At 45.0% G+C, this 14,808-nt stretch overlaps 1 protein-coding gene across 5 annotated transcripts in view; it reads right to left on the bottom strand.

Annotated features, from left to right (window-relative positions):
• Nucleotides 1-1,321: 1,321 nt before the first annotated feature.
• Nucleotides 1,322-14,808, bottom strand: part of MBTD1 (mbt domain containing 1) — a 67,772-nt gene continuing 54,285 nt past the window's right edge. For 2 of the 5 annotated variants that reach the window (XM_040330767.1, XM_040330768.1), the window contains exon 16: nucleotides 1,322-2,037. In XM_040330767.1, the coding sequence (XP_040186701.1) occupies nucleotides 1,919-2,037 (119 nt within the window). In that variant the 3' untranslated portion in view covers nucleotides 1,322-1,918. The remainder of the gene's footprint in view (nucleotides 2,038-14,808) is intronic. The other 3 variants (XM_040330772.1, XM_040330775.1, XM_040330773.1) reach the window with 3 other exon arrangements.

Genomic DNA, 14,808 nt, shown 5'->3' with positions numbered 1-14,808 from the left:
TGTAACGTATCTACGATACGTTACGCCGCCGCGATTCTATGTGAATCTGGCCCTTAGTGTCTATTATGCACCCTAATATTTTTTTCTTAAAGATTGATAAAACAATTGCATACATTATATAAAATATCAGTTTAAAAACATGTGAAACTTATAAAATTTAAATTGGCCAAAAGCCATCCTACGTTTTCGTGGTATGCCCAGCTACAACTTTTTTTTTTTTACGTTTTGGATTGAGTGGGAAAGGATTGGAACCCATGTCATGTTTTTGTCTTGGGCTCCGTTACAAAGATTTCTCCCCACTTCCTGTCCTGTTGGCAACATTTTACCAGAGAGCAAAGGAAGGTAATTCTCCACCAAAATTTAAATTATTTTCTTCAATGGAGTAGGAAAAAAAAAAACTAGAACCCGTCTCAGATTTGTATTTCCATCTGTGTCCTTGCTGAAGATTATTTTTTTCAACTTCCTGTCTGGACAGGAAGTGAGGGAACATCTCTTAAGCAGGACAGGAAGTCCCTCTATTGGAGCCCCAATATCCAACAGGATTAGGGTTCTTCCTAACTCCATCCAGAACTAAAAAAAAAGTTTTGGGCTTGATATACCTTAAAGCGGGAGTTCACCCGAAATTTATTTTTTTAACATTAGATTGAGGCTCATTTTGTCAAGGGAATATTTTTTTTTTTTTTTAAATCGAAGCAGTACTTACCGTTTTAGAGATAGATCTTCTCCGCCGCTTCCGGGTATGGTCTTCGGGACTGGGCGTTCCAATTTGATTGACAGGCTTCCGACGGTCGCATACATCGCGTCACGAGTAGCCGAAAGAAGCTTAACGCCTGCGCACCGACGTTCGGCTACTTTGGGAAAATCGCGATGCGATGTATGCGACCGTCGGAAGCCTGTCAATCAAATAGGAACGCCCAGTCCCGCAGCCCATACCCGGAAGCGGCGGAGAAGATCGCTCTCTAAAACGGTAAGTACGGCTTCGATTTAAAAAAAAAACACCCGATTCCCCTTGACAAAATGAGCCTCAATCTAATGTTAAAAATTACGTTTTTGGGTGAACCTCCACTTTAAAACTGCCGTATACCATATCTGGGTTACCTTGCGGTTGAAGCAGGAGGACCACAGATTTGAAAGGAGGGCCCCACAAATATGAAGTTGTCTGTGGTCCAAGGGAATTATATGTTATGACTACGCTAAACTCATACATATCCAAGGGCAAATCATTTTAGAAACATCCACATAAAGTTCAGTGTGTACAGAGCCGAAGCAAAAATTAAATGCAAAAAATACCAGTAAAAAAAACACAAAAAAAACAAAACAATAAAAAGAAAAATCCCCTTTAAGCTTGACAATAATTTTAAAAAATAATTACAGAAGGGCATATTTTTTCCATTTACACAGTTAATAAATGCATTAGTCATTAAATTTTTTTTCTTTAAGCAAAGTTTAGTAACTAAAATACATTTCTTGGTCACCAAAAAAAGCTACCCAGTGTGTACCAAGATTGTGAACTTTTATTTTATATTTTTTTTGGTTTTTGATTTTTTTTTGCAAAATATCACCCTTCCTAAACAAATAATCTAGCCCTGCAAAAAAGGTACCAAAAGAAAAAAAAATCTGTTTCTTTGCCTACAATGCACAATATTTGTAAAATCTGAAAATATTACATTTCTTTTCAAAAACTTCAAATACAACACAAAATCGTCGACGTTATTTAATAAACTGTAAAATGTTTTTTTTTCTTCACCAAAATATTTTCTTTGTCACTGAACAGAATGTCCCTGCACGCGAGTCCATTTTTTTGTGTGTGTTTTTTTTTTTTTAGATTCAGTTTGTATTTTTTGTTTTTTTTGTCTGTTTTGTTTTTGTAAGAAAACATTCTTATAGGGTTATTAATTTAAGAATCTTTCAACTTGCATCAGGGTTCTTGTTTGATGTAGTAGCTGCCGGACCCGTTGCTCTCCTGGTCAGAGGCTCCTTGGAGAAAAGAATAATCATCTCCGTCTAGCATCTCCTCCTTCAGCTGTAATGTTGTTACTAAAAAATAAAAATAAAATAAAAAAGGTAAGTATAGGTAAAGTCTACATACAACAAAAGCAGATAACTGCATGTTAAGACAAATATCATGATTTGTCTGTTATATCACCATTTTAACTACTGTAACACCCATAAACAATACACACATCCTCACTGAATAGCAGTTGGTTTGCTAAAGCAGGGCTACTTGGCTTGGAAGGGGGCGCCATCTGGTGATGAGCCGTTGGTATTACAAGTTATTACCACCAGATGTGTGAGCTGGCGTCATCTGGTGGTGAGCCGTTGGTATTACAAGTTAAGCATTACAAGTTAAACAGCAATTCTAATGTAATTTTTCACTATTTTCACTGCCATCTTCTTCCCTCTAATTAGAACCCCCAAACATTATATATATTTTTTATCCTAACACCCTAGAGAATAAAATGGCGATCGTTGCAATACTTTCTGTCACGCCGTATTTGCGCAGCGGTCTTACAAGCGCACTTTTTGGGGGGAAAAAATTACACTTTTTTTAATTAAAAAATAAGACAACAGTAAAGTTATCCCCATTTTAATATTATGAAAGATAATGTTACGCCGAGTAAATTGATACCCAACATGTCACGCTTCAAAATTACATCCGCTCGTGAAATGCCGACAAACTTTTACCCTTTAAAATCTTCATAGGCGACGTTTAAAAAAATCTACAGGGTGCATGTTTTGAGTTACAAAGGAGGTGTAGGGCTAGAATTATTGCTCTCGCTCTACCAATCGCGGCGATACCTCACATGTGTGGTTTGAACACCGTTTACATATGCGGGCGCTGCTCACGTATGTGTTCGCTTCTGCGCGCAACCTCGTCGGGACGGGGTGCGTTTTCAGGCTCCTAACTTTTTTAGCTGGCTCCTAGATTCCAAGAAAATTTGTCAAACCCTGTGCTAAAGGATTATTTATTATAAGCAACTGATATTTATTTATATAAAATATTTTATTTCATCTTTTTTTCCCCACGTGTTCTCCTGCAGTCTCTTCCCGTCTGCATCCCCTTAAAGCATTGGCTACAAAGAAAGGGGGGAATGTATATAATCAATATACTGAGAATTTAACCACTTCATTACCAGGCACCCCCAGGGATGGACTGGCCATTGGGACTACAGGGAGTTTCCCGGTGGGCCGATGGCTCAGTGGGTCGGCTTCAGTGACAGCGGACTGCCGCCCCCCTCCGCTCCTCTGTCTCTCCCTCCCAGCAGCGCTCACCTGAGGGGAACAAAGAAGCAGGAGGGGACAGAGGAGCATGGGGGAGGGGGACAGACAGCTGACTCAACAGCTATTGCCTGGGAGTTTCTCACTTCTGCCTAATCTTGTCCCATAAAGGGGGGGCACCGAACTGATTCTTTGCCCCGGGTGAAATAATGTCTAGCTTCCCCACTGGTACTGCCTATAAGAGTACCAGTACCAGCCGTTCTACTCTAATAAAGTAGAACGGCTAGTGAAGGGGGAGAGGGGGCTTGGGTGGCCAGGGGGGATGCAGGAGTTGTCCGGCCGCCAAGGGAGAGACCTGTCAAAGTGGGCCAGTCTGGATGAAGTCCAGGGCCAAATTTCTGTCCCAGTCCAGCCCTGGGCACCCCCCCCTCCTGTCCAGGCCAATTTTCAGCGCTGTTGCACTTTGAATGACAATTGTGCGGTCATGCTACACTGGAATTTTTTTTTTTACCACTTTGTTCCCACAAATAGAGCTTTCTTTTGAGGGTAGTTGATCACTGCTGAGGTTTTTATTTTTTGGGCAACAAATAAAAAAAAAAGACAAAAAAATTGGTGAAAAAATATAGTTTTCTTTGTTTCTTTTACAAAATTTTGTAAATAATTACCGTATATACTCGAGTATAAGCCGACCCGAATATAAGCCGAGGCACCTAATTTCACCACAAAAAAATGGGAAAAACTTATTGACTCAAGTATAAGCCTAGGGTGTCCATGTGCATGCCTCACTGGATCCATGCCTCACTGTGCCCATGAGGGGGAACTCCACGCCAAATTTTAAGTAAAAAAACCGGCATGGGTTCCCCTCCAGGAGCATAATAGGCCCTTAGGTCTGGTATGGATTTTAAGGGGAACCCCTTACGCAGAAAAAAACAGCGTGGGGGTCCCCCCAAAATCCATACCAGACCCTTATCCGAGCACGCAGCATGGGCCGTTCAGGAAAGGGTGGTGACGAGCGAGCGCCCCTTCCCCCCCGATGAGGTGCCACTAATAAGCAGCACTGATCGGTACTGATGAGGTGGCACTATGAAGCAGGACAGGATGATTTCCTCCCAGCCTTCCAAGCACTTGCCTGGTACAAGTAACGGCAAGAGGAATGCAGAGCTCATATCAGCCTTCTGCATTACTCTTGTCGTCGCTTGTCGCTGGAAAGTGCTCAGAGCCGGCGTTAAGCAGCAGATATTAATAAAGCCATTTTCTTGCTAGCTGTGTTGTCAGATGGCTGCGGATGAGGACATTCTATGCCACCTTGTAGTTAGCTTTCCACAACATATAGGAAAATGGGCCAAAGTACCACAAGTGTGATGTCCCCTAGGAAACAGAACCCTGCATGAAAAATGAAGAGACACTTCTTTAGGTTTTGATGATCAATTGTTAGGCCCCGTTCACATCTAGTTTGAGTCCAAGGGCGGAATTGCTGCGATTCTAAATTGCACCGCAATGCAGAAAAAATGCAGCATGAATGTGTGCCATTCATTTTTAATAGCACCAAAACACAGTGTGGTTTTGCGGCGTGATTTACCGCTCCTGCTCTGCGCTTTTTTGGGCAACAAAGCTTTACGCGACGCGATTTGCCGTAATTAAAAATGAATGGCACACAAACAGGCGTGCTGTGTTTTGACAGCATTTCAGGGGCAATTTGGAATCGCAGCCAGGATTGTAGCGATCCCCAAATCGCTAGATGTGAACAGGGCCTTAAAGAAGGAACTGCAGTCCGCTCACATAATTTGTAATGAAAACATCTCTGCCATTCTGAAGCTTCCCTCCAACCACTTTGCATATTATTTTATATATACTGCGATTCTGTACTTGCCAAATATGCTGCAGAAATCTCCCCCCACTGAGTCTGGCTGCAGCCATTTTAACTGTGGGCAGCTGAAGCTGCTGCCTGTTCACTTCCTGGATTTAGACAAAGGCACACCTCCAGCTCTCATTGGCCCTCTTTTGACTCCCCCCCCCCCCCCCCATTCTTTCTGGCAAACTAGTAAGAGAGAGCTGTGCATGATGTCATAAGCCTAGGCTAATGACCAGACAAGAAACAGGAAGTGGGCTGTATAAGGGATTTACTGGCAGGAAAAGAAACAAAAAAAAAGGTGTTCCATCTTTAGTATTGGGGGAGGAATTGTGTCCCATTGGTGATGTCAGTGGCAGGAATTATGCTACGTTTCTGGAGGCAGAGGGCAAAATAGGGACTCATATCAGTGGGATGAATAGTGCCCCCAAGGGGCCAGATAAATGCAAGCAAATGGGCGCAACCTGGCCCTTGGGCCGCAGTTTGGAGACCCCTGCTTTAACCACTTAAGCCCCGGACCATTTTGTTGCTAAATGCCCAGGCCAGGTTTTGAGATTCGGCACTGCGTCGCTTTAACAGACAATTGCGCGGTCGTGCGACGTGGCTCCCAAACAAAATTGACATCCTTTTTTCCCCACAAATAGAGCTTTCTTTTGGTGGTATTTGATCACCTCTGCGGTTTTCATTTTTTGCGCTATAAACAAAAATAGAGCGACAATTTTGAAAAAAATGCAATATTTTTTACTTTTTGCTATAATAAATATCCCCCAAAAACATATCTAAAAAATTTTTTCCCCTCAGTTTAGGCCGATACGTATTCTTCTACCTATTTTTGGTAAAAAAAAAAAAAAAAAAAAAAAAAAAAAAATCGCAAAATTTATAGGGTTTACAAAATAGGGGATAGTTTTATTGCATTTTTATAAAAAAAATTTTTTTTACTACTATTGGCGGCGATCAGCGATTTTTTTCGTGACTGCGACATTATGGCGGACACTTCGGACAATTTTGACACATTTTTGGGACCATTGTCATTTTCACAGCAAAAAATGCATTTAAATTGCATTGTTTATTGTGAAAATGACAGTTGCAGTTTGGGAGTTAACCACAGGGGGTGCTGTAGGAGTTAGTGTTCACCTAGTGTGTGTTTACAACTGTAGGGGGGTGTGGCTGTAGGACTGACATCATTGATTGTGTCTCCCTATAAAAGGGATCACTCGATCGATGCAGCCACCACAGTGAAGCACGGGGAAGCCGTGTTTACATACGATTCTCCCCGTTCTTCAGCTCTGGAAAGCGATCGCGACTGGGCGGCTATAAACGAATAGCGGCGCCGTCGTCCCGGATCGCTCCCCGAGGTAAGCCGCCCGCAGCGGAGGGGGTCCCGATCGGACCCCCGACCCGCTAGAAGGCAGGGACGTATATATACGCCCATCTGCCTGTACGTGCCATTCTGTGGACGTAAATAGGCGTGCGGCGGGCGTTAAATGGGCGTTATATGGTTTTGGTAAATCTAAAGAAAAGTTGTACAAGAAAATTGTATAATGTATGGCCAACGTTAGGCCCCTTTCAGACCTGCGGAACATATGTCCGCTTTTTCATCCATCCGTTTACGGATGAAAAAGGGAAATACATGTATCCCTATGGGATAGCGGGTGTCAGTGGATGAACATCCGCTGACACCCAATATCATCCGTCCCTACTATGGTCCGATCCTGCAGACGGAGGAAAATCCTATTTTTCCATCCGTCTGCAGAGTGGATCGGATGAGCATGGACAGACGGTCCGTGTTCATCCGTTCCCACCATAGGGGAGAGCGGTGATCTGACAGGGCGGTCCCTGCACAGTGTGCGGGGACCGCCCTCTCATCTGCCGGGTCACCGGAGATCAACGGAGCGATCCCCGCTGAGCAAGCAGAAAACAAAAGGGATCCGCATGTCTGAAAGGACCTTTACACAAATTCCAACATGGCAGCTGTAGACGGACAGCCGAGATCATGTGAGCGATCTATCACTGGAACAGTCTCTGGGCCAGATTCAGCAAAGAATTACGCCGGCGTATCCATAGATACGCCGCGTAAATTCAAAGCTGCGCCGGCGTATCTTCTTTCTGTATTCAGAAAGCAAGATACGCCGACATTAGCCTTAGATCCGACTGGCGTAATTCTCTTACGCCGTCGTATCTTAGGGTGCATTCTCAAGCTGGCCGCTAGGTGGCGCTTCCGTCGTTTTCGGCGTAGAGTATGCAAATTACCTAGATACGCCGATTCACAAACGTACGTGCGCCCGGCGGTAGTTTTTTACGTCGTTTGCGTAAGGCTGTTTCGGCGTAACGTTGCTCCTGCTTCTATGAGGCGCACGCAATGTTGAGTATGGACGTCGTTCCCGCTTCGATTTTTTATTTTTTTACGTCATTTGCGTAAGTCGTTCGCGAATAGGGCTGGACGTAATTCACGTTCACGTCGAAACCAATACGTACGTTGCGGCGTACTTGGGAGCAATGCACACTGGGATATGTACACGGACGGCGCATGCGCCGTTCGTACAAAACGTCAATCACGTCAGGTCATCATAGATTTACATAAAACACGCCCCCCCTTCCACATTTGAATTACGCGCGCTTACGCCGGCCCCATTTACGCTACGCCGCCGCAACTTACGGAGCAAGTGCTTTGTGAATACTGCACTTGCTCCTGTAAGTTACGGCGGCGTAGCGTAAATTGCCCCGCCGTAACTATGCGCGCCCCTACCTGAATCTAGCCCTCTGTGTATTCTTTTTCTACCTGCAGATGGGCAGTCGATAGTGGTGCACACAGGTTGGAAAACATCAGTTTGAATGAAGTAGAGTGTATTTGGTTCCGGAAAACAAATGCCTAAAAAACTTTATTCGAGAACATTGGCTCACTTCTATAGACATTTATGTATAGATAAAACAGCTTTGTTGTAAGGCCCCTTGCAGGCGTGGCGGACTCCGCCAAGCAGATTCCCACTGAGCAGGTGGATGACAGGTCCGTGTCTGACACGGTCACAGCCCGCTGGGGCAGTCGGATAGAAATGGACTAACTGTCCGTTTCCATCTGACGGTCATCCGACCTGATCCACTGGATGGATAAGGAATGGATCCCCATCCGTCTGGTTTTAGCTGATCGGATTGGATCGGCTCAGATGGTCCAATGGGATTCTGAAAAAAAAAAAAAAGGTTCTTGCCTGTCTTTCTCTACAGATCTACAAGTTCTTCTCTCCGAGAAGGTCTTTTTTTCTTAGAAGCGTAACTAGTGCGTTTCTGCACAGTTTTTAGTCCTCCTGCAGTCTCACAAATATACTGCTTGATCCCGCCAGTGAAGTCCTGTGATAGGGTGACAACTTGTCCCTGAATTCAGAGTTGCCACTATCGTGTGTAGGCCATGGGTGCTCAACCTGTGGCCCTCCAGCTGTCACTGAACTACAAGTCCCATCATGCCTCTGCCTTTGGGGAGTCGTTCTTGTAACTGTCAGCCTTGCAATGCCTCATGGGACTTGTGGTTCTGCAACAGCTGGCTGGCCACAGGTTGAGCACCCATGATGTAGGCCAGTGTTTCTCAACTCCAGTCCTCAAGGCGCCCCAACAGGTCATGTTTTGAGGATTTCCCTCAGATAAAACAGCTGTGGTAATTACTAGGGTTGTCCCGATACCACTTTTTTAGGACCGAGTAAAAGTACCGATACTTTTTTTCATGTACTTGCCGATACCGATACTTTTTTTTTAAAATGTGTAGTATCGGTACAACTCTAGTATGGGGGCATGGATGTAACTGGGATTGGATCGGAGGGGGGGGGGGGGGGTGGATGGAGCCGGAATGGTATGGGGGATGGATGAATGGGGGATGGATGGAGCTGGGTTTTGGATCAGGGGGTGGATGGAGCAGGGATGGGATTGAGGTGGGGTGGATGGAGCTGGTATGATATGGAGGCATGGATGGAACTGGGATTGGATCGGGGGGATGGATGGAGCCGGAATGGTATGGGGGATGGAGCAGGGATGGGATTGAGGTGGGGTGGATGGAGCTGGTATGGTATATGGAGGCATGGATGGAACTGGGATTGGATTGGGGGATGGATGGAGCCGGAATGGTATGGGGGATGGAGCTGGGATTGGATCGGAGGGGTGGATGGAGCAGGGATGGGATTGAGGTGGGGTGGATGGAGCTGGTATGGTATGGAGGCATGGATGGAACTGGGATTGGATCGGGGGGATGGATGGAGCTGGGATTGGATGGGGGGGGGGTGGATGGAGCAGGGATGGGATTGAGGTGGGGTGTATGGAGCTGGTATGGTATGGGGGCATGGATGGAACTGGGATTGGATCGGGGGGATGGATGGAGCTGGGATTGGATGGGGGGGGGGGGTGGATGGAGCAGGGATGGGATTGAGGTGGGGTGTATGGAGCTGGTATGGTATGGGGGCATGGATGGAACTGGGATTGGATGGGGGGGGGGGGGGGTGAATGGAGCCGGAGGTCTTGGCTTTCTCTTTGAGCACTGCACTGCTCTGAAAAAAAAAAAAAGTATCGGGCGAAGCATCAGGAGCATTTGCGCGAGTACAAGTACTCGCGCAAATGCTCAGTATCGTTCCCGATACCGATACTAGTATGGGGACAACCCTAGTAATTACTAAGGCAGTGAAACTGATCAAATCACCTGTGCAAAATAACATGAATCCTGAAAACATGACCTGTTGGGGCGCCTTGAGGACTGGGGTTGAGCGCCCATGATGTAGGCAGCGCCTGCTTATACTACGGTGGGATAAGAAGATGTTGCAGGGTGCATTGCTACAAGCCTGGTCACTGCCGATTCACAAGCCTGTAGAATGCCTGTCAGCACCTGACCACATCTAGTCTTGTAGATTTTCCACATTTTGCCATGTTACAAACTAAAAACATGAATGTACAGTGTAACCTCATATTACGAGCATAATCCGTTCCAGGAGAATGCTCGTAATCCAAAGCACTTGCATATCAAAGCGAGTTTCCCCATTGAAGTCAATGGAAACGAAAATAATTTGTTCCGCATAGACTTCAAGGGCATGCAATACCGCATGCAGCCAGAGGTGGGGGGCTCTAGAGAGCCCCGGGAAGACACGAAAAGGCCAGAGGACAGCTCAGCTGACCATTCGGCTCCCGCGCCTCCCCCCCCACCCCACCTCTTGCCAAACACGGTACTGCACACTGCTTTGGCTTGAAACCTGCTTGCTTTATGAGACATCACTCACAAACCGAGTTAAGATTAAAAAAAAATACAATGCTCATATTGCAAAACGCTCGCTAACCGTATTACTCGCAATCCGAGGTTCCACTGTATTTTATTGGGATTTAATGTGATAGACCAACACAAAGTGGCACATAATTGTGAAGTGGAAGGAAAATGATAAATGGTTTTTAATTTTCTTTTACAAATAAATATGTGAAAAGTGTGGGGGGCATTTGTATGGCGCCCCCCGGAGTCAATACATTTTATAGAATCGCCTTTCACTGCAATTACAGCTGCAAGTTTTTTTGGGGATGTCTCTACCAGCTTTGCACATCTAGAGAAGGACATTTCTGCCCATTCTTCTTTGTAAAATATCTCAAGCTCTGTCAGATTGGATGGAGAGCGTCTTTGAACAACAATTTTCACGTCTAGCCACAGATTCTCAATGTGATTTAGGTCTGGACTGTGACTGGGCCATTCTAACACATGAATATGCTTTGATCTAAACCATTCCATTGTAGCTCTGGCTGTATGTTTAGGGTTGTTGTCCTGCTGGAAGGTGAACCTCCACCCAGTCTCAAGTCTTTTGCAGACTAACAGGTTTCCCTCTAAGATTGCTCTGTATTTGGCTTCATCCATCTTCCCATCAACTCTGACCAGCTTCTCTGTCCCTACTGAAGAAAAGCATCCAGACAACATGATACTGCCACCAACATGTATCACGGTGGGGATGAAGTGTTTAGGGTGATGTGCGGTGTTAGTTTTCTGCCACACATTGCATTTTGCTTTTAGGCCAAAAAGTTGAATTTTGGTCTCATGTGACCAGAGCACCTTCTTCCACATGTTTGCTGTGTCCCCCACATGGCTTCATACAAACTGCAAAGGGGGGCTTCTTATGACTTTCTTTCACCAATGTTTTTCTTCTTGCCACTCTTCCATAAAGGGCAGATTTGTGGAGAGACCACTAATAGTTGTCCTGTGGACAGATTCTCCCCCCTGAGCTGTGGATCTCTGCAGCTCCTCCAGAGTTACCATGGGCCTCTTGGCTGCTTCTCTGATGAATGCTCTCCTTTCCCGGCCTGTCAGTTTAGGTGGACGGCCATGTCTTGGTAGGTCTCCAGTTGTGCCATACTCTTTCCATTTTCGTATGATGGACTGAACAGTTCTCTGTGAGAAGTTCAAAGCTTGAAATGTGTTTTTTTTTTTTTTTTTTTTTTATAATACAACCCTGCTTTAAACTTCTCCACAACTTTATCCCTGACCTGTCTGGTGTGTTCCTTGGCCTTCATGTTGCAGTTTGTTCACCAAAGTTCGCTAACAAACCTCTGAGGGCTGCACAGAACATCTGTATTTATACAGAGATTAAATTACACACAGGTGGACTCTATTTACCAATTAGGTGACTTCTGAAGCCAATTGATTCTGCTAGATTTTAGTAAGGGGTATCAGAGTAAAGGGGGCAGAATGACGCCATCATGCCCCACATGACCCTGTAAGGGCGAATGAACGAATTTATGTTTTATCCATGCTTTACTGCTTTTTATCCAATAAAGGTTACATATACACTATTGGAGCTCTATTTGTGTAGTTTACCTCCTGTTTGTTTAACGGCTGAATATAAATTAACGCCACATTTTTCAGGTATTTGTTAAAAAAAACTTTTATAATTTTTCTTCCACTTCACAATTATGTGACACTTTGTGTTGGTCTATCACATAAAATCCCAATAAAATACACTTACATTTTTGGTTGCAACATGACAAAATGTGGGAAAAGGTAAAGGGGTATGAATACCTTTTCAAGGCACTGTACTACAAGGGCCTGCCTGATCACACACACACACACACACACACACACACACACACACACACACACACACACACACACACACACACACACACACACACACACACACACACACACACACACACGAAAAGTGTTTGACCTCTCCCATGCCATCGGGGGCCCGGGGAACGAACCGGCCGGTGTATTGTCACAGTTTGCTGCCTATCCTAGAATGCTCCGGAAGTCACGTGGCGGCCAACTGCGCATGCGCGATGCGTTCCAAACGCAAATGCAATGCGTTCCAATGGATTCACGACAGTGCACACCAGTGAAATCTCGGTTGGCAGCCAGGCTCTTTCCTTAACATCCCCATGGATTGGAGGATGTTAAAAAAAGAGCCAGGAGGCCGAGCGAGTGGAGCGAGCGAAGTGAGGACGTGAGGCCGACTGGCCACTTTCCTCTAAATCCACATCGCCCTGAATGCCGGGTTCGCTGGTGTGTACTGTCGAAAATCCATTGGAACGCATCGCACTTGCGTTTGGAGCGCATGCGCAGTTGGCCGCCACGTTACTTCCGCAGCATTCTAGGATAGGCAGCAAACTGTGACACTACACCGGCGTCGGATGAGGATCATAGAGATTTCTGGTGACTAGATGGTCACCGGTCCGCTCTATGACCATCAGAGTACCCAGAAGTAAACAAAGCCGCAATCGCGACTGAAAGCATGAGATTAGTGATTTTTTTTTTTACCAATCTCATGCTTTCCAGCCTAACGGAGAGATGTGTCTTATTGCCCCCGCATCTCTCCATAAAGAGGACCTGTCACAATAGATTCCTATTACAAGGGATGTTTACATTCCTTGTAATAGGAATAAAAGCGATCAAAAAAAAAAAAAGAAAAAAAAAAAAAAAAAAGAAAAAATGTAAAATCATCTTTCACATTATACCAAAAAAATTGGGCCAACTATGGGCTAGATTCAGGTAGGGGGACGTAAATTTGTGCGGGCGTAGCATATGTCATTTACGCTACGCCGCCGCAATTTAGAGAGGCAAGTGCAGTATTCACAAAGCACTTGCTCCGTAAGTTGCGGCGGCGTAGCGTAAATCTGCCTGCGTAAGCGTGCCGAATTCAAATTGCCAAGAGGTGGGCGTGTTTTATGTAAATAAAACATGACCCCACGTAAATGACGTTTCTCACGAACGGCGCATGCGCCGGCCGTGAACGTATCCCAGTGAGCATTGTCCTAATCACGTCACAAATAGTCAATGCTTTCGACGTGAACGTAATTTACGCAAAGCCCTATTCGCGAACGACTTACGCAAACGATGTACCACTTATCAGGCGCCAAGATACGACGGCTCAGACTCAGATACGACGGCGTATCTGGAGATACGCCGTCGTATCTCCTACGAGAATCTGGGCCGTAGTGTGTACCACACTTTATGAAAGTCCTCTATCTGCATTCTAATCTTGTTACCTTCTCATAAAATTAAAGTGGATGTAAACCCTCCATACACCAAGTAAAGTGAACAGCCTCAGATGATACAGAGATTAACCAAATCTCCCTACATAAGTTTTATATGTATATCTGCTGTCTTCACATTTATATACTGTTTAGAAAGTTCATATTGTGTTAGAAGATTTTCTCTTCCTGGTTAACACAGAGTGTGATGTCTGGGCATAGAGCCAAGATTGCCGATTGGAGGAAAGGCACCCCCCCCCCCCCCCTCTCCTCATGGAAAGAGACGCTCAGAGCTGTTTTGTAATAGGAGCTGCTCTCTGCTAATCTATTTTAGCAACCTCCTTTGACAAAAGATTCAGGCTGCTTTTGTCTAAAAAGTCAAAAAAATATATCAGGAGTTCTCAGGCTGATAACAGAGGAACCGTTCAGGAGAGAGCTATAAGACATAAGCTCATTGAAAAAAGACAACAAAATTCTGCAGATATATGGGCCCAGCTCAAAATTTCATGACTCAGGTTTACATCCACTTTAAGCTTAACCACTTAAGGACCGCCTCCTGCACATATACGTCGGCAGAATGGCACGGCTGGGCACATGTACGTACAGGTACGTCCTGTACTAGTACCCAGCCGCGGGTCGCGCTCCCGCGACCCGGTCCGAAGCTCCGGGACCAGCGGACTCTATCACCGATGGAGACCCGCGATCGGCCCCCAGAGCTGAAGAACGGGGAGAGCCGTGTGTAAACACGGCTTCCCCGTTCTTCACTGTGGCGGCTGCATCGATCGTGTCATCCCATTTATAGGGAGACACAATCGATGACGTCACACCTACAGCCACACCCCCCTACAGTTGTAAACACACTTCAAGGAACACATAACCCCATCAGCGCCCCCTTGTGGTTAACTCCCAAACTGCAACTGTCATTTTCACAATAAACCATGCATTTTAAATGCATTTTTTTGCTGTGAAAATGACAATGGTCCCAAAAATGTGTCAAAATTGTCCGAAGTGTCCGCCATAATGTCATAGTTACGAAAAGAAATCGCTGATCACCGCCATTAGTAAAAAAAAAAAATAATAATAATAATAATATGTATAAAAATGCAATAAAACTTTCCCCTATTTTGTAAACGCTATAAATTTTGTGCAAACCAAATCGATAAACGATTATTGCGATTTTTTTTTTTTTACCAAAAATAGGTAGAAGAATATGTATCGGCCTAAAATGAGTAAAAAAAATTTTTTTTAAATATATTTTTGGGGGATATTTA

This window comes from Rana temporaria, chromosome 12 (genome assembly GCF_905171775.1).
Source record: "Rana temporaria chromosome 12, aRanTem1.1, whole genome shotgun sequence".
Classification (NCBI taxonomy): domain Eukaryota; kingdom Metazoa; phylum Chordata; class Amphibia; order Anura; family Ranidae; genus Rana; species Rana temporaria.
The sequence above is the reverse complement of the archived record's forward strand: the minus strand, read 5'-3'. Positions and strand labels throughout refer to the sequence as shown.